General features: G+C 53.5%; 1 protein-coding gene across 1 annotated transcript in view; it reads left to right on the top strand.

Annotated features, from left to right (window-relative positions):
- The first annotated feature begins 1,278 nt into the window (after nt 1-1,278).
- The window catches only part of glra3 (glycine receptor, alpha 3), a 45,070-nt gene continuing 25,934 nt past the window's right edge, over nt 1,279-20,414 (top strand). Inside the window, exons 1-3 of the mRNA XM_028791157.2 lie at nt 1,279-1,577; nt 12,018-12,145; nt 13,246-13,313. Of these exons, the coding sequence (XP_028646990.1) occupies nt 1,516-1,577; nt 12,018-12,145; nt 13,246-13,313 (258 nt within the window). The 5' untranslated portion in view covers nt 1,279-1,515. The remainder of the gene's footprint in view (nt 1,578-12,017; nt 12,146-13,245; nt 13,314-20,414) is intronic.

Raw genomic sequence — 20,414 nt, 5'->3', positions numbered from 1 at the left:
GTCTTTGCAATGGACAAGAAAAGAGTTTGGACGTTTGGAACCCCCCGTGACTGGTGGGCTTGGGGGTCTTCTTCACCGTTCACTGTATCTGTGTAAAAGTGGAACATTCCTGGGAGGACATTCTGTTATCCATTGGTGGACCTCGTCAGCGTCAGACTCACATTTACTGACACTTGAAACAACGCTGGAGCAGAAGACCACCAGGGGACCTAACCCTCAAAATGAAAAGACCCCACAAGATTAAAGAGCCACTCGATGGCCTCGGACCCATAAGTGGGCCGAGGTAAGCAGTATTGGGGTCTTTCGTTGGGCTTGGGTCTGTCGAGTGCCATCCACAAAGCTGCTGAAAATGAGCGCCATGTTACGAAAGGCGCTTTATAAAGTGGGCATGCTGCCACTATTCTATGCCCCTCATTGTGACACTTAAAGACCCCCATCTTCATTATTCAATGTTCCTGTTCCACCCCCGTATTCCCCAACAATCAGCTCTGTTAAAGTAGACGTGGGGTTGGGTGGGTCGTCGACTCTGAGGTCCGACTAAGGTGGGGGTCTCCTCGTCAGGACCTACAGACTCTTGTCTCTTTAAGGGAGTCGCCTCTGATGCCAAATGTTGCCCTGTAGACAAGGTGCCATCTGTGTGTAGGGCACAGCGCCTTCTCTTGATCCATCTCTCGGTCTCTTATGGCGCCTTTCCTACATACTGCGAAGATCGCTGATTGGGCCTCTCTGTCGATGAAGCGCCGATGCTTTCTGGGGTCTTCGTTCAGTCTGTCTCCTGAAGACCCCTAAGTTCGGGCACTGCCCTGTACGATTTATTCAAGGCGCCCCAGAAGGTGTGAAGCCCCCAGATGGCATTAATGTTATGGCGACGTAAAGGCTGCCCCCTCGAAACTCCCCTGATATGGGGGTCCTCGAGCTTCACGTGACGGAATGCGGTACACGGATTCGGAAGCCGCTCTTCTTGGCCTTCCAGTTCATGGACGCTCAACCATTAAATGAAAATAAAAAGACACCTTGGGGGTGGGGGGGTCTAATAATAAAATCCAAAATTAAACAAAAAAGAACTCGCTGGGGGGCTTGAAAGGCGGGCAGCCCCGAGATGGACAGCAGCCTCAGCCCGACCCAGTCGTGTAACGGCAACGCATGAAGAGTCAGAATAATGCATGCCTGACCCCCCCCCCCCCCCCCCCCCCCTCCGTCACGCAGGAGACCCCCTCGTGGCTCTGCCTCTGCGGGGGCGGGCGCACAACTCCACGGACTGCTCGTCAAAGGGGACACTCAGCCGCTCCGTGGCGCTTCACCGGCCGCGCTTTCCTCATTCTCTTCGCTCTTTTCAAAGGCGCCCCCCGCGCTCTAGCCGCTCGTCTGGTGGTCGTGCTGAGCTGCAGGACCCGTCGGGGCGCGGGACGCCGGAACTGTTCTTGGTGCTGACGGCGGCTGCTCGCCGAACTGCCGGGATTTCTCCTTCTGCTCGGGATATAAAAAAGAAAAATGTCTCCGTGAGAAGTCGCGAAAATGACGGGGAGAGGAACAAAGTCCGCGAGCGCCGGCCTGTGGGGAGCGCTGCTCTGGATAAGGTAGGGCACCGGCACCGGGGCGCAGGGCACCGCCAGTCCGTCCGCTCTCACCTTTGGCGATCTCCGGGGCGAGAAAAGTTGTCACTTGGGAAGAACCCGGGATATAGCGCCCCGCTACCGGGGGGTGGGGGGTTCGGGCAGAAGTAAAACGAAAGACATCTTAGACGGGGACACCGGCGACACTCCGAGACCCGCAACGCATGGACCCGGCGGCTCGGGCATCGCGATGGCGCGGAGCTTTAAAGAGCTGGCAAAGTTCAGTGGGATTTGGGTGTGAAGTGTGCGGGACCTTGGGGGTGGGAGGTCTACCTTCTGTCGCATGTTGGTCCGATGGGGGTCTGATGTCTAATGAGGCTGCTAAGAGCCGAGGGTCGCGGGGGCAGCTGCGAGGAAGACAAACGAGCGAAGCCATTGCAGAATAAAAGAGCCGTTAGGAAGAAGAAGGGGCTGGCAGGGGCGCGCGGGCGACTACTGTCTGTCTGTCTGTCTGTCGTATTTCTCAATCATGTGGTGCCTTTGATATCACTCGGGTGCATAGTGTCTTGCACCTCCATTTTATAGCGCCTTTCTCTTTCTTTCTTTTCTTTCTTTCTCTGTCTGTCTGTCTCGACCAAACGAAGCCCCAACAGAGCGCCCAGCGTGTCACTTCTCCGAGCCTGCCGACCCCCACCACACTCATTCACGTTCAAGCCGCGTGTCAAACCCCCCCCGCTGTTATCGACGACTGAGAAGTTGTCACTTTTACTGGCCGCTCGTTAAGCCCCCTCAGATGGACAGACCAGCGGCGGTGGTCTCTGCTGGCACAAGTGAAGGACTCCCCCCGGGTGGTCCACCTCCGAGGGTCGCGTGTCCCGGGGTTGGCGGGGGGTTTCCATCAGCCCACATCAGCATATGGAGTGGCCGCCGAGCGCCTGTCACCGGGAATAAACCGCGCGTAGCTCGATGTCGCCACCGGCCCTTTTGTTGTGGCTTGTAAGACCCCGCGATTTCGTGGCGTTTGGTGGTCGATGGAGAGGGCGGCTCGCCCCGCCGAGGACCATACGTTTAAATTTAATTAAATCGTGTAATTAATGGTGCGGCGGTGACGGAGGTGTCCCCGGAGGGACAGTGACCTCCTGTCATCGCGTTTGATGCTCGGGGACAGCGGCCGTGTCAAGCGGAACTAACTTTATGATGGAGCCACGCCAAGAAAGAACTGTCGTCGCTGTCGCCGTCGTCCCAGGGCTCTCGGCTTGCCTGCTGTGCTCAGAGTCACGGTGACACCGCTTCATCGGGCCACTTAACGTCACAGTCACCGGGAGGAGTCCCCGAATTGTACAGCAGTGGCAGGAGAAGGAGAACATCAATCAAGGGGTCCGCCAGGTGTGACGTCAGCCTCCGTGGAAAGAAATCAGCGGCCATGGGGGGCTTGGGGGTCGAGCAGAGGAGAACGGACGTGCTGTTGTAAGAGGAGTCACAAGGGTGACACCAGCGCCCCCCCCCACAGGCTCATGGCCACTCGGAGACCACCGAGTCGAGCCAGCTACGAGCAACGGGCCCCCCAGCGGGGTTTAAGTAAAAGCCCACAAGCCACTCGCTGAAGTTGGCAGGCTGAGATGAGACTCGGTGAAAGTGGCAGCGGTGCCAAGTGTCACACATAGCCTGTCCAGACAAAACGAGGACGAGAGAAGATAATGGGACATGAAAAGCCGCTGGCAGCGCTGACAGAACTACAAGATGGAGTGGAGCAGCCAAGAGGCTGGCACATGAGTGGGCATTTCTTACATTGGCACTGCAGCGGCCATATTTGTGATGTGCCCCTTTAGAAGGACGAGAATTGAAAATGTGAAGTCTGTGACCGGTGGTCCACCTCTTAGCTGTACTGGCCAAGTCTGACCAATCACTTGCCGTCCCTCAGTCCCCTCAGCACACTTTACCATCTACAGGGTCTCCGCATTATCAGGTGCAGTGCAGGGGCCCACACACTTGGGCACCTCCTGACATGGGCATCCTAACAGAGGAAGCTGGCCACACAAACATGGGGTGAAGGACACTGAGCTGGGCAGGCCTGAGGCAGGGGCACTAAGCACTGAATCACCATGCCACCTTTTATATTTCTAAACTGCAGAGGGCAGACAAACACGTGGTGAGGCATGGGGGCATGTCGAGAGGGGGACAAGGAGGCCACATCAGGCCCGTGGAGAGTGGGGGGGACAGGACAGCTGGGGCAAGCCTGCCAACACGGCAGAGTTACTGGGATTGGCAGCAAAGGACCAGGGTCAAGGCGGGCTGGCACCTGGTACATCCACGTCCTGCCCGCTGACCCCAAGCCCTAGCATCACAGGGTCATGGGGTCTCATGTGGCCTACATGGCGTATTCGGCCCCCTTTCAGCTCCTTCCTTCTCTCTGCCCCGTTTCATTTGGCCACATCAATGGCCAAGCCTGGCAGGTCACTCTTCATGGCATCCTTCACATTTTCTGTGCCATGTCACTTTACCAAAAGATGTGGTCGTTGTCCCCTGTGGCGCTCCTGTCCCCGTCTCACACTCATGTCAGCACAAAGCCCAGGCCATTCAAGCGTGGCAGCCTGAGATGCCACCGAGAGGCCTGAGTAGGTGAAGTCACGTGCCCGCCACTCGTCCAGCGTGCCCACAGCCCCAAATGTTTATGTGAGTGAAGTCATCCTGCAAATCACAAGCGACTGAGGACCTCTCAGGCCACACTCGTTAATGCCAGTTCAGCTCCGATGACATGGGCACTACTCTGTATAGTGCCTTTCATCCTGGTGATGAGGCGGGGGGGCCTCTCTGACAAACAGGGATAGCCCCCTCTATCTGCCTTGCACACAGTGACCCTCGAGGACAAAAAGCCGATGCCCCATGTGTGTGGCATGAAGCTCAAGGGCTCTCTCGGGTTCCTGACCCTCCAATAAAGTGCAGCCACCCATTTTGTGAGACTCCTCGGCTCTGTTTATTTTCTTATTGTCCTCCTTTGCCCACTTAATGCCACTTCTCTACCCCAAAACTGTACTTCTGCCAATCAGATTGGAAGGCCAGCGGGGGTTATGGTGCCAGTGGGACCACATCTGACTTTGTCTCTTTTAACTGACCGTAACCCCCGTGCCACCCTGTCTGAGTTCTCGGCTAATGCCGCTGATTGGGCACTATGTGGGTCACTATGTCAGACCTCCTGTGCCACCTGATCTCAGCTAAAGCAAGGCCCAGCATCATATAGCGCCTTTACTTGGACTGGCACTACAGCTGGCACTTAAAGACAGATGTGTACTTGACCGTTTGTGATGCCACCAGGACAGCCCAGTAGTGAGATGGCCAAATGCCAGTCATGTTGTTCTTCTTTGAGGGGCTGCCTGAGCGCAGGCCATGTAGACAAGCATCATGGGGTTTAATGAGACCCGACTGGCCACCATGGCATCAGCACTCAGTCGTCCTTTCCTTTATAGTGACTTTCACAGCACATGGCAACAAGACGACGCCAAACCAGAAGGAAGAGCATCCAACCTAGAAAATGTAGAAATGGGGGCCACCCTTAGCACCCACCTGCTTCCCCTTCAGATGCCAGTTCAGATGCCAACATGGAGATTTCTTCATCCTTTGTATCCTGAACCCTGCACAAGTAGAGTCAGGTCTCAGAAGGTGCCATACAGAAATGAGTGCCAAAAATGCCAGGGGAACGCAAGCTGGCAGGGCAGTGGAGGAGGCTCAGAGGATCCAAAGCTGAAGTGACCCGTCCAGTCACCCGTGATTTCTGCATCGTGGACTCAGGGGGCACCGCAGAGTGAAGTGTGCCATTCAACACCACCATTGACTCACTGCTGCCACCTGCAGGGGCACAGTCAGGCCATCATCACTTTATCATCTGAACCCGTGTCTCATTTGAAGGGTAGCATAGCAAACACCAACCTGGCACAGACATCGGCGGGGACTGCAGTGCAATCCCTAAGCCACTAGGGGGTGCACCACAATGGAGACGACACCCGTGCGCGCTGTCCCTTTGAGTGTCGGGGGCACTGTGGGGTCTTAATTCAGCCTGACCTGCGTCTGCTCGTCTAGCCCTACTTTTCCCTCGCCCTGTGGGTGAGTGGGCACTGCCCTGTCCAGGGTGGACACCACTGGCTCACTAATGGGAGGTGTGCTTAGGACCCTCCTTCTGCCTGGCTGACCTTGCGCTTCTGTCCCCCTTTCGCCGTTAACCCTTTCTGTGCCCCGACCCTTCACGCCAACTCCCGAGTGACTGCAGCACATCAGGCCACCTGCCAATAAGCCAATGGCCGCTGCAGCCGATCCATCAAGCTGCCCCCCAGCTCCCATTAGGGCCCTCGACCTCACGCTGACCCCTTGGTAATGTCGTTTGGCGGGGCGGGGGAGAGCACAGCCATCAGTCACATGATCCCCACATGACCCAGCATGGACACGGGCACAGCAGCGCCATCTGCTGGCCACTTGACAACATTCAGCACTGAGAGCTGCACTTTGATGGTGGAATTTAAAAGGGCGCAGGCCGAAATGAAAACGTTACCATTCAAGGCTGAGTGGGCATAACCGTGTCCCCGGTCCTTGGAGTGTGGGTGGCATTGTGGCAAGTCTCTGCCTGTCTGCAGCCGGTGTGCTCTCCCCGTGTCAGATGCCAAAGACACGTGAACTCCACAAATCCGTGCTTGGGGTGGACATATCAGGCAGTGCGGCTGAATGTTGCCCCTCAGGCTGCCAGTCCAAACCTCACTGGTGTCACCCTGAGCAGAAAGTCCACCAGCCTGGAGAAAGCAGACGTGTAGACCACTGAACTGTGGCTCAGCTCCAGTGTAGCACCCTGGGGGACTGGGGCAGCAAAGAAAGACGCTTTACAACTTAAAGATGGCTGGTTTGGCCAGTGGGTGCCAATGTGATTAGCGCTGTCACTTCACAGACCCACCAGCCCACGCTTGGTCAGCGCCCGAGTGGTCTCCCTGTTGTGTCCCCACAGACGCCTGTGTTAGGCTAACTGGCCCAGTGACAGAGTGGCATCCCTCCCAGAACTGCTTTCTGCCATGTGCTGGGTTTGATTGCGAGTGCCATGCTGTGTTCAGTCCCATTTGGTTTTATGTGCCAGTGTGGTGGGCAGGGGTTGGTTCAGATACCATATGTGACCAGGTGGGCTCCAGCTCCCCGTGACTCCTATTAGGATTGGCAGGTGTGATCAGAGACAATGGATGGGCACTTGGATTTGAACGATGTGAGCCTGCGTGGGTGAAGCGGCACTGTGTGTCCTGGGCATGGACAAGTTAGCATGTCAGCCACTAGGGTGGCGCAAAATCAATAGCAAGAGCAATGCATCACTATATAGTGCCTTTCATGGACTAAAAGAGAACACAGCACATCAAGGCTCTTGACAACTTCTGCCATTCAGTCAGGGTCATCCACTGAGACCTGAGGGTGGGCACTGAACCCACGATGGCTGCAGTGCCCTCCATGGTGACCACTAGTTGACGGCACTTTAATGGAGGTTTAGCCACAAGAGAGCGCCATAGCGTGGTGTCTCACAATCGACGGGTTACAGTGGTCTCCCATGTCACATGACTCCCCTGGAATATGGGGGCAGTTCAGGGCACTGTCAGGTGACTTGTACCTTGTAGTATATAGTGCCTCTCCGCGGTGCCCCTAACTGAACATACAGCACCTCCCGTAGTTCAGCACTGTTTATAAAGCACCCCCCCATTGTGCCCCCCCTCTGTCTCTCCATATATAGGACCCCCCAGTCTACCCTCCCTCGCACACCCCCCAGTACCAGTCCCAGTGCTCCCATGTCGCCTCCTGTAAACCCCTACTGGGGCAGGTGGGACTGAGACAGAGACGAGAACAGAAAGGCGCTACAAAAGAAGCAGGACATGAAATGCCGAGGTGTGACATTTTGGTGTTGGGCTGAGTGACGCGAGGCCACTGGTGCTCGTCTTTTCCTGTCCTTGTGAGAGCCATGCCCAGTCATTCCACTTGCTCTGGTCTCACTTTGGTGGTGGGCACCTAAGCCTCCTCATTTCAGTGGCGCCCTCACCCCTGAGGTGTTACCCAAATGTTTTCACTTTTCACGTGAAATTAGGCAAGCAGGACAGTCGGCTGGTGTCCAGGTGTCACCCAGACTGCCAGAACTGCCACTTTACCCAAGGACAGGCTGACATGATGTCAAGTGGCTCCGTGCATTCAGTTTAGGGCACAGGCCTGGCATCCTCAAACTCACCGGCCATTCAGATAGGTGGGACATAAGCTCGGACTGGCACACCCACCCACTTGGGCCCCTCAGTGGCAGGGGTCTGGTGACGGGGGTCCTATCGGCAGTGCAGATGAATAAAACTGAGATCTGTGGATGACTTGACATGAGATGACAGTGCCAATCCCCAACTGCTCCTCTCCACTGGCATCAAGTTGAAACCACTCAGCATGAGAGCTCGTGGGGCTGAGCCGCATCTTTGTACCCGAGCCCATGGTGCTCAGTGATGGGGCACAAGTGCAAAGCTTTTCTTACATTTTTTCCCAACATGGATGCCTGGCACAGTGTGGCGAACTCAGAGAGTGGCACTTAGATGCCCTTTTCAATGAATTATGCATGTGTGCCCAGCAGGATGGCATTTGGCTTTAAGATGGAGATGCGCAGGTGAGGAATCCTGGGAGAAGACTTGTGGATGTGGGGGAGGGGTTATGAGGCATGATGCCCACTGCTGACCCCGCTTGCCCCTGCCTCTCGCACTCTTCCTGCCCATACGCTTGTGTTTTAATTCCTTCTGCCGTGTGCTTTCGCTCCTACCCGCCGCTTGCTCTGGTGATTTTATGTGGCGAGGCAGTTTTATTATGGTGCCCAAGGCACTCTCTGTGTCTGTGCCCGTTGTGTCTGCCCAGCCGTTCCTGTGCTGCCGCTGCTGCTTTGTATTAATCTCACTTGGCCGTCCACTCCTGCCGCCTGTCCTGTTGCACTTCATGCCCTGCCAGTCTCAGCCGTGCCCTGCACTCACAAGGACGATGTGTGGAGATACCCAGTTGGGGGGGGGGGGGGGTCATAGGTGGCAGGCTGAAGCTGGCACAGGGTGTGGGGCACATGACCTCATCTGGCCCAGTCAGCAATGCAGACTGACAGCGCTCTCCTCTGAAGGTGGGTGGCAAGCAGAGCAGCCTTCTGGGGAGAATGGGCACCAAGGGTGGCATTTACAGGAGGACTGAAATGGGACACGGTGACCTCGCAGTGAACGTGCACTGCAGCTGTCAGACTGCACACCCTGAGCCACTGGCACTGCGTGGGCATGAAGACTGAACTGGCGCATTCAGATGGGATTTTGTTTGTTGCTTTTTATCGTATTATTATTATTTTATCATTTTAGAGGAAGATGAGCTTCTGGAGGATTTGCATATTGAATCTCATTATACCACCCAATGACAATAAAGGAAGTCAATTCAATTCTTCATATTTACCGATGATGATGATGATGATGGTGACTGCCTTCCAAGTCCATTTCGATTCCCAAGCGCCATGTGCTGTTAGAATGCTGGGATGGATCACATGATCTCGCTGTTGTTAACGTCATTTAAATAACGTACAGTGTCCATAGTTAAACATGCGGTGGCACAGTGGCAGCGATGAGCTGGTGCACCGTCCAGGTACTGGTCCTGCTGGGACTGGCGCGACCCTTTATGAAGAGTTTCCAAGGCTCCGAATACGTTTTGGCGAATCGCACATCTGGCCTGACGTTAATTATTGGGTGGCAATTGTCACGTGGCAGGAGTTTGGTATGTTTGACCGACGCACTACAGTCGAGGGTCGCGCAGCAGGAACGACCCCTAGACGGGGTGCCAGCTCGTCTCTACCACCGTGCCCCCCCATGTTTAATTCATCTCATCATGCAAATAACTTCACGCGTACGTCTTAGTATTTCAAATGTTCAGAGAGCTGTGACATCATGAAAGTCACATGATGTTCTGGGTGGTGATCAGTGCCCGGGCGCTCCTGTTGGCATAAGAATCACACAGCGATTCACACACACAGGACCCACAGAATACATTTAATTACGACGGGTTCTGAGAAACTCCAGTAAATGAACCATCGACTATCAGGTGACGTTCACGCCGTTCTGCTTTAATGACGAGATAAACTACGAGACGGAAGTCGACATTTCAGCCTTTGGTTTTCTTCTCTCTGTGCCCTCATAGGCTTCGACTCTCCTATCTGAGCACCGGACCTGTTAGGGGTCGCCACAGCGGATCATCTTCTTCCATATCTTCCTGTCCTCGTCATCTTGTTCTGTCACACCCGTCATCTGCATGTCCTCTCTCACCACATCCATAAACCTTCTCTTAGGCCTTTCTCTTCTCCTCTTCCCTGGCATCTCCATTCTTGGCACCCTTCTCCCAATATACCCCTCATCTCTCCTCTGTACATGTCCAAACCAATGCCATCTTGCCTCTCTGACTTTGTCACCAAACTGACCCTCTAATGTCCTCGTATCTAGTCCTGTCTATCCTCGTCACGCCCAATGCCACTCTTAGCATCTGTAACTCCGCCACCTCCAGCTCTGTCTCCTGTGCCACCGTCTCCAGCCCATATCACATAGCTGGTCTCACTACCGTCCTGTAGACCTTCACTGTCACTCTTGCTGATGTCACAAGTCACTCCTGACACTCTTCTTCACCCACTCCACCCTGCCTGCACTCTCTTTTTCACTTCTCTTTCACACTCGCCATTACTCTGTACAGGGTGGTCCACATCTAATTATGCAACTGTTCAACTGACCACCGTCTCCCCAACATTTTAGAATGCAGGGCAGGTGCTGTGAATTCTCTATGGAATAATAAGTTATAGTGTAATGAAAATTGCATAATTAGATCTGGACCACCCTGTACTGTTGATCCCAAGTATTTAAACTCCTCCACCTTCACCAGCTCTCCTCCCCTCATCCTCACCACTCCGCTGACCTCCCTCTCATTCACACACATGGATTCTGTCTTGGTGGTCCTACTGACCTTCACTCCTCTCCTCTCATATCTCCACCTCTCCAGGGTCTCCTCCACCTGCAGATCACAATGTCATCAGCAGACATCACAGTCCATGGTGACTCCTGTCTAATCTTGTCTGTCAGCCTGTCCATCAGCATTGCCAATAAGAAAGGACTCAGAGCTGATCCCTGATGTCATCCCACCGCAGACCTCTCCGCGGTCACACTTCCCTCGTTCACATCCTGTGCCACTCTCATGTACTTCTCTGCCACTGCCGACGTCCTCATACAATACCACAGCTCCTCTCTTGTCACCCTGTCATATTCTTTCTTCAGGTCCACTAAGACGCAAAGCAACTCTTCCTGGCCTTTTCTCTACTTCTCCATCAAGACCCTCAAACATCTCATCTGTGGTGGTCTTTCCTGACATGACTCCATCCTGCTGCTCACTAATCATCACCTCACATCTTCACTGACCTTCCACTACTCTTTCCCATAACTTCATGCTGTGGCTCATCAGTTTCATCCCCCTCTCTGCACATCCCCCTTATTCTTAAATATCGGCCCACCAGTCCACTTCTTCTCTGCTCCTCAGACATCCTCTAACTTTCCAAGATTCCATTACAAACTCCACTGCCATCTCTCCTAAACACCTCCACGCTCCCACAGGTATGTCATCTGGACCAATAGCCTTTTCATTCTTCATCCTCTTCCTCGCTGTCCTTGCTTCCTCCTTGCTAACCTGTTGCACTTCCTGATCTCCACATCATTCAACCTTCTCTCTCTCTCTCTCTCTCTCTCGTTCTGTTCATTCATCAGCCTCTTTCCATCTTCTCACTATCCTCTCCTCACTTGTTCCCATCTTTATCCTTCATCACCCTAACCTGCTGCACTTCTTTCTAAATAACATTAAATAAAAATAAAAAATCACAAAGACTGGAATTTCCAGAACAATCCTCCCACCTGAGAGACTCGACTCCTCCACTGGACTTTGATAAAAGCCTTGGGTGGGTGTGTCTCTCTCTGGTGATGTCATGCTGGATCCACCCCCATAAACTCTACGTTAAGGGGACAGGCACACAACTCAACACACTGAAATCTCAAACAGTGGTCCGGCAGGGGGGTGCTGGCTCTTCTGGGGGTCTAAGAGAGGAGCCGGACTGAGACCCCTAATGTTAATTCCATGATGGGGGTCTCGGGGGTGTTCTGCAGCTGCAGTGTCCAGCTGTTTCAGCACAATCCGAGTCTAAGTGAGAGCCTCAGCTCACCTCCTCCAGAAGTTTCTTCATCATCTTTGACTTTCTCAGCTTTTCTGCCAGCCGAGCCCACGAATCACAAGGCAAGCAAGCAGGCCTGAGCTCACGAGCGCCTCAGAGGGCAGGGCAGGGCAGTGCCCAACCACACACATGAAGTCACCGGGGCCGCTGGCATCACCACCACCACCACCACGGCTTGTGGCTTCTCGACATTAAAGCTTTCTCTTCTGTTTCAGCTTAGTGGCTGCTAAGGAGCATGAAGGAGTGCGCAGCCGCAGCATGCCCATGTCACCCTCGGACTTCCTGGACAAGCTGATGGGGAAGACGTCGGGATACGATGCCAGGATCAGGCCCAACTTCAAGGGTAAGCCGTGCCATGTCCTTCCGCTGTGGGGGCTTCATGCGCAGGACTGGCACAGGTGCCATATGCCGTGATGAGGACCTTCTTTCAGTTCATGATCGTTGGTCCTGCGGCGCAGCTTCTTTCTACAGTAGACCACCTGCAGGTGCCACCACAAAAGCTTCATGGGCAGAATAGACTGTAGAGCACCGAGTCGGGCGAGGACCGAGTGACAGAGGCCACCTGTGCCAGACACGACCCTGGAAAAGCTGTTAGGGGGCTAGAAGAGGTTTTGAATGACTTGAGAGCCATGGGGCTGACGTTCAGGGCATCAGCAGATGATGAGACCCAGGGTGAGGGTGAGGGTTGGCCTCAGTGTCCCCCATGCAGATGTCAAGAGTAGTCAGGCCTGAGGTGAGGACCACCCCTTTGTATCAAAAGAGCGGCTACACCTAAAAGTGGGCAAGTGTCATAAATACAGAACAAGTGACGTCACCACTTCTGAACCCCACACATGTTATCAGACGTGGCAACAACATGGAGGGGCGGTCAGGGACAAGCAAACTAGTGGCATCTCGGACCCTCCGTGACACAAAACCACAGAAAGTCACATGCAACACAACTCGTCTCACTTGTAGAACGTCCACATGGCAGCCAGGCTGGTGAGAACGAAATGAAGAGACAGCTCGGAGACGTTCTTTTAGCTGAGATGCCCCCACAAGTGCCCCCTGGCAGGTGTGCCCAGTAGCCTAAGAGAAGGTGGAAGGGCCCAGGAAAGCAGTGACAGTCAGGACAGGGGCGCCTGCTCTCCCTCCATATCAGGCGATTATAAAAGGACCCACCAGAAGCTTTGCCAAGAGGCTCGGCTTGGCAGAACACGTAGAAGGTGGGCATTGTCAGGAGGACCCCCAGCAATGCCATGGTGCCTCTCCGAGCCACAGGCCTTTCATGAGTGGGTGGGTCTGAGTGCACCTGAGGAGCCCCATAAACGGCTCCCAACCACCGGATGCTCTCCACGGGTGGGCCGTCGGCGTGTCCCGCTTTAACGTTCCTGCTTTGCGTCTGTAAATCCGTGTCAGATGGCAGAGAAACGGCCGACTCTTCAGCTGTGCTTCTCTTTTCAGGTCCTCCTGTGAACGTCACCTGCAACATCTTCATCAACAGCTTTGGGTCCATTGCTGAGACCACCATGGTAAGTAGAGCCCCTTTCTGTATTCTGCCTGGCACCTTTTACAGAGATCTTGTAAACCGAGCCCACCGGGGGGGTATGGGATGTGGGTGGTCCTTTACAGAAAAGCATAAAAATCCCAAAGTGAGAGCAGAGGGGACAGCGAAGCCCACCAGTCTGTCCACACCGCTGCTGGCCTCCCACCTCTCCGTTGTGCCACCAGAGGCTGAACTTGGCAGCAGAGACTTCATCCCAGTGTAACGTCAGATGGGGGACTTGGTTGATAAAGGGTGACGTGATTATCATGGCGTCCCCTCACCCCGGGCATGGGCTCAACTCTGAAAAGGGCTTAAGGTCCGCACCACTTCTGTGTCACCTGAACTCAAGTGGACATCGGGAGGTTTTCTTTTAGTCTTTTATCAGAGGTTTGTGGCGCTCACTGCTGTCACTTAATACAAAGGGGACACTTGTCACGGCAGTTCCACTTTCCAATGCCACCAACTGCGGCTCCTCCTCCTCACCTCCATTATCGTGGTCTGAGTGAACCCAAATGGCCCCTTTCTGCAGTCAAACTGTGTGTCGTCGTGTCATCTTAGGTGGCCCTTCACTGTCACCATTACTCGTCACGACATGCCAGAGTTGTCACATCTGTGCCTCCGCACCAACGCACACACAAGTCTGGCCGAGTGAAGCCCTGCTAACTTGGTGGTCCTGTGCTACGTGTTTGAGATCCCACCATCCAAGTGCGTGAGAGCATTATGAGCCGAGCCCAGGTGGAGGGGTGGCCTTCAGGTCCGGACCCCCTCAAACTTACATCATGGCACAGTTACAGTTTGGGCTCTTTCTCATGGCTTAGCCACACACATGACTGCCCAGTGTGGCCGCTCCAAAGTGCCAGCTGAAGAAATGTAACTTGGTGTGGCACCTCGGGAGGGAGGCCACAGGTGTCTCAAAATGGACGAATGGCGGGATGACTGCTGTAGCCCCCCGACCGCCATTATAGTCAGAGGATGGATGAGAAGCAGGCACAACTGCTCCATTGAGCTGCCACCTTCATGTTCAAATCATAACAAGTCCAGCTGAAGGGTCCCATCACGGCCCTGCTGCACCTCGAATTGAATAAGGGGGTCCACAGGGCAAAAGGGCAAGTTGGGTTTGTTTGTGTTCCTTGAGCGAGTCGCCGTCACCTCCGTGCAGGCTTTAAAATTCCTCTTCAACCCCCAGGAGCCGCCATTCATTCCCTGAATCGGAGTGTTAGGGTCCTGCCCGGCCCTCAAGCTCAAACAGGTCCATCGTCATCATCAACATCATTATTGTCACCATCGTCAGGCGTCGTCCCGTGGCAGAGCGGTGACCGTCGCCGTTTCCCATCTTGAACTCGTCTCTAGCTCTCCAGGTCTACTTGGGTCACCTTTGCCGCTCGCCTCTCTGGTCCTTCCAGTCAGACCCTTCGTCATGCGCCCTGCACCCTTCTGCTCTGCCTCTCCGTTTCTCGGCTTTTCCGGCTTATTTGTGGAATTCTTCTGTTGTATTTTTGCCCAGAAGTTTCGTTTTTCCCAATTGAGTTTGAATCCTCCTTTCTTTGGCCGTCTTCTCCATGTCGTTACGTCTTCTTCACGTTTCCATCCTTTGGCCGACGTCTCGCGTACTTGTGCTGTCGTTTAACAGACTCGCTGCTTTGGCCTTCATTGTCTTTAGTGCCAGTCCATATGCCCTGCCGCCTTCTTAATTTGCATTCTCTGCCATCAGAGGGAGGGCTTAGGAGCTGTGACATCACAATGACACGCCGTCCTGGGCTCCACCCACAAAGGACAAGGAAGGAACAGACAGACAATGAGAGGGGCAGGAAATAACAATAATGTTATAAAGACAAAGAAATCCAGAGGTCCCAGAACTAAAATATCACAAAATGGCCACTAGAGGGGGAAAAAGCACCGTCAATAATAAATCAATAAATCAATCAATAAAACAGAATCTTCATAAAATAAAAGATTTAGTCTGAAGCTCCATGGAGTACAAAAGGGCAAAAATGGAGTGCCCAGCAAAGACAAGCCGAGTCCAGGGCAGTAAACCAACATCAAAGTCAAAGGACAGAGCAAAAGATGGAAACAAACAAACAAACAAACAAACAAACAAACAAACAAACACCAAAAGCTCAGATGGAATGCCAACCAACCGCTCAGCGCCTCGCCAATGCATTCAAATGAACCACAAGGAGCGTCCACGTGAAGGAACGAGCGACCACTGCATGAGTCAGTAACATGGCACTGGGGTGCCAAGAACATCTGGAGGACCTTTGGCAATGTGAGGACAGAGAGTAATGACAGCAGGGACACAAGACGACCAGGACATCAGAGTGTCACGCCACACACACTCAGAGCAGCAGTTACAAATCCACACACGACCCTCCCATCGGTTTGACACCCAGACGCCTGCTGCCAACGAGAGGGCTAAGCCGCTTACTACCAGCGCCAGGCTGTGAAGCGGACCACCACTCCTCATTTATACGAGTCAAATTAGGGGGCTGCCTGACGTGAATCTGATGGCCTCATCTCTGGCATTAAGATGCAAAAAATTGCACCGAAGGAGCCCCTCGGGTGGCATCTGTCACAGACTTGGCATTAGAGGTAGACGGGCGGGCAGAATATGTGTAGCAGGACCCCGAGGAGGCAGACAGACATGACAGAGTGGGCGGTTCATAAAGTCTTCAGTCCCCTTCATTATAAATGATCCCCTCATTTGTGCCCATCACTCTACACACAATGGCTCATAATGACATGGTGACAAACTGTCTTCACGAAGGCTTCACTAAAACTCACAAACTAAAACCCCTCACTTGACACTCAAGTGCCTCCTCCATTAGCTTCAGTGATCCTCGAGACGCGTACAACTGGAAACGTCCAGAAAGGCCCACCATTCACACTGCAAACTGAACTATGAACCCCAGGGGACTCTGCAGACCTCTGCGGTCAAACTGTGACAAGTAGGGGAGGACCACCAAAGCATCTTTGCAAGTTTAAATCTCTTCTGGGAGTTGGCCAGCCGGCCAGAGAGGTGACCCCGAATCCAAGAGTCACTCTGACAGAGCTGTGGAGATGGGAGGAGGAGGAGGAGGAGGAGGAGGAGTGTGGCCCTCTGGCATTGATGGTGGACTCGCCAGCCTTTACAATTAAAGCACTCAGAGAAGACGAGGAAAAAGAGTCTGTGGGCAGAGGAGACAAAAACCAAACTGGTGGGGACAGCAGCGTCATGCTGGTCAGAACTGGGGGAAGATGAAGATCACCAAATACAGAGGGGGTCTTTGAAGAAAACCTGGCTGATGGTTCAAGGACCTCAAGTATGCGGCCAACACAATGACGTGTCTGGCTGGCACTGCCAAAGCTCAGAACTGACCTGCCGTTTACAGACGCATCTCAGCCAGTCGATTTGTGCCCAAGAGGCTCTGCCAGGAAGACCACCGCGTGTACGAACTAAGGGTCTGCGTAGGTCTCTGAAGGAGGGCTCTCTGCTTTTGACTTATCTGATAGAAACGAAACCATAAAAGACCTCCCGGACGTCCCAGGCCCAGGATGAAGGCAGCGGCGAGCAGGAGGTGTAATGGCGGTGAAGGGCCAGCAGGGGGGGGGGTCCACTGGTTATCCCACCTTCTCCTCTTTCCGTTTAGAAGAGCGCACCTCCATGGCACTCACAACACCCAACACTTCCTGCGCTTCTGACTTACTAAGACCCCGCGGTGGGAATTATTGCTCTTTTATTTCTTTTTACACGCACTTGTGCATTTGGGGGCTTACAGAGCCCCCAATGATTTTTGGCCTGTCCTGCCCCCATCTGCCCATTCCTAGGACAGGCCCATTCCTGGTGTCTTGACTGGCATGTTACAACACAATGGCATGAGAAGCTCCTCCCGATGCCAGCTGCCAGTCCACTTCTGCGCGTTCCACGGATTTCACGTCCATTTCCTGGTCACTCCAATCGTCGCCTGCTCTGCAGACACAACGCTGATAAAGGAACTGGGGAGGCCCAAACACATGAGGCAAGCGTCACTACAGGAGTGCCCCCCAGAACTCCAGGCCTTAAGACCCCGTCACCCCTAAAATCCACGCCAGCCTTACCCCCAAAACAAGAAGAGGTAAAGGTTTGTTAATCTCAAACACCCCCAGCCCACCGTAACACGCCAATGTTCCTCCAGATTGACTTCTGAATGCTTTGTCTGACCGGCACAGGAGACCCCCATATCTTACACAGTATGCCAGTCCACGTGGCTTGATGTGTCACTATGCAAGAAAACCTTTTTGGGGGGTCCCCTTATTTGTAGCCCTCTAGACCCAAACAACACTCACTTTTGTGTGGGAAATGCCACCCTTATGATAAAAGAGTAAACCAATCGGAGTCAGGCGGGCTTGGAGCTGAGCATCAACGGACCCCCCTAATGGGGTACGAGGGGTCAAAGTCCCAAAAGGGGAGTGGCTAATAAAGGCATGTGGAGGGTCATGTTCTGCTTCTTTAAGGTTGGTGAGGGCCAATTGGATGATTTTTTAACATCTGACCCCCCCCCAAAATGTCACACATAACACGTTGGGGTCACTTTAAGTGAATTGGGTGTTATTTTGTAGCTCTGACCCTTCACTAGCCCCCGATGGACCCCCATTTAAGAGTGAAAAGGGCACAATTCTGACACCATGGAGAATATTCTGACTTTACACTGAAGCCCACCCTTTAACTTTTCACATATCTGGTGCAAGGACTCGGGTTTATCTCGGGTCTCGACCTCACCAAGTGAGCCATGACGTCTCCTATGAAGCCCTGATTCACCCGTCACACAAAAAAGGGGCAAAATGTTCTCAGAGGATTTGACACAAGATGGACATCCAAGGAACACCGGAGTGTAAAGCAAAGCCACCGTGTCAACTGCTGTGTCGCCGGCCCCTCAGGACGAGTCACGTCAGACCAAAAACAAAAGACAATCAAAAATAACATAAAAGTGTGCGATGATGATGATGATGATCATGGCAGCAAGCGGCTTCATATCCTCCCAAGCATTCGTAACGCAGGCTGGTTATATGAACAACAACAGCAACGGAATAAGAAAACAACAGAGAAACAAAGTCCAACATCTGAGGAGGAGATCAAGAGAAGCACAATGGCAATCCAACCAAATCTGAAACCGCAACACTGCAACAAGTCCAAGTGCCAACACACTGGCAAAGCCCAAGGCAGCGCCAACAACATAGGAGCGGCTCAATGGCTCAGCACAGAGGAGAAACAAAGAAAACCAAAATGGCCCACAGAACATCTTCACACATCCTAACTGCTAGCTCAGCCCGTTCAAGGAGACAGGAGGATGAAGTGCCCCCTGACGGACCCTGCTCACCAGTACCCCTGAGCTCCAGTCTGCTGCCATGTGTGAAATAAGACGGGCACCACACATTCTGGTGTCCCATTGTCACCTCATGGCATCATACTGCCCACAGTCACTGGTCCTGGTCTTGTTCCATCATGGTGTCCACTTGACGGATGGATTTAGCTGGGTTTGTGAAAAATCAGATCACACGAGGCCCGGTCCAGTCGGAGAGGTGGGCAAATCTTTGGTAAGGTGGGTCACTTCTAGGCTGGGAAGCCACTGTGGTCGTTAAGCTCTTGGCAAAAGTTCAGCGGTAACTGCTCAGCCGCACCGGCCGGCCATCAACACGAATTATTCATCCGCGAGGCTCGTCTCCACTTCAGGACGTGCGCCATCGCATTAAATCCAGCGGAGACATGGCAGCACCAGGGGTGACGGCTTCAAAAGGACGATGAATTAATGACTACAGACAGCGTTAGGAAGAAGAAAGCCTTCGAGCCGATGGGAAGGTGAGGCAGCAGGCCATCTGTGAAGAGCGCCGGAGCCTCCTCTGGGCACATGGCGGGTGTCACATCAGATCAGCATGCTGTGGCCCACTCTTTGGGGGCACCCTATCTGATGCTGTGCACAGACCACTGGCACCACACCGATTTCTTCTTCTCGACTCTGGCCATATCAGGTCTAACCAAGTGCTCTTTAGACTCGTGTGGCAGTAACAAGGGGTCTTTAAACACGATGGGCCAATCAACGAGACGGAGTGAGAAAGCAAATCGTCAGTGCGAGAATGAGGATACACAGGTGGGCACCACCATAATGAAGGCCCCAGTTCTTCAGGACACACCCCACCTCACATGTTTTAGAGCCAGTGAGCGAGGGTGACTTGGGGACCCAGGCATAGGGCACTATGGGCACCACGACCCATCAACTCTGAAGACAAATCCATTGATGAGCTGGCCCAGCCAGACTGGCAATGGGGCACCAGTGTATCACAATTAGACCATGTGGGCAAAACAAGATAATAAAAAGGGCAGCAGCAAGTCATGACGAGTGTAGTGAAGATAAAGCTGAGGGACAAGGGAATGAGGAGCAACCACCAGGACAGGCCTGTGGCGACGGCCACACAAACGCAGTTAGTCAGCCCCCTGCTCCAGTGAATGACAATGGGGACAATCACTACAGAGCAAGTGACATTAGACTGAAGAGGAGTCAAGAGCTTGAGATACGTGAAGGAATGAGCCCAGAGCCCCAGGCATTGGCGAGTCCAGAGGACACCTCACCAAACGGGCATGAAGGCCTCTCGGTCACTGGTGTCAGCAGAAGGTGGCTCAAAGCAGATGGTGGGCGCACCTACAGATGCAGTTCACCTCTCCGGGCTGGCACCCTCTACAGAGCCTCGACTTTGTGTCTGCTTGTGTCTGCCATCCTTTGGTGTGCCTCAACTGTGGATGTGGGCATCTCCAGCTGGAGCATTTGGAGCAGTTTGTTGTGTGGAGGGTCTGTGGTTTGAGCCATCAATGCCATGTTTATGGTCTGCTCTATTTAGGAGTCACCCCCACATGTCCTTCACTCTGGAGATGAAGCCTACTGCAGGGAACATCATGTAGTGATGTGGCCACATGAGGACTTTAGGGCCGTCATCTGGCAGGAGATCACAAAGGTGGGGTCCATACAAGTCTAAAAACCGCAGCTGCAGACAATGTGGGCACCAAAGCTCAGGTGGAGACATGGATTTGTGCCCCATGAGATATGTGGGAGTGGCATTTGGTAGAGCATTAGCGTAAGCT

The sequence above is a fragment of the Erpetoichthys calabaricus genome, chromosome 5 (assembly GCF_900747795.2).
Source record: "Erpetoichthys calabaricus chromosome 5, fErpCal1.3, whole genome shotgun sequence".
NCBI lineage: Eukaryota > Metazoa > Chordata > Cladistia > Polypteriformes > Polypteridae > Erpetoichthys > Erpetoichthys calabaricus.
The sequence above is the reverse complement of the archived record's forward strand: the minus strand, read 5'-3'. Positions and strand labels throughout refer to the sequence as shown.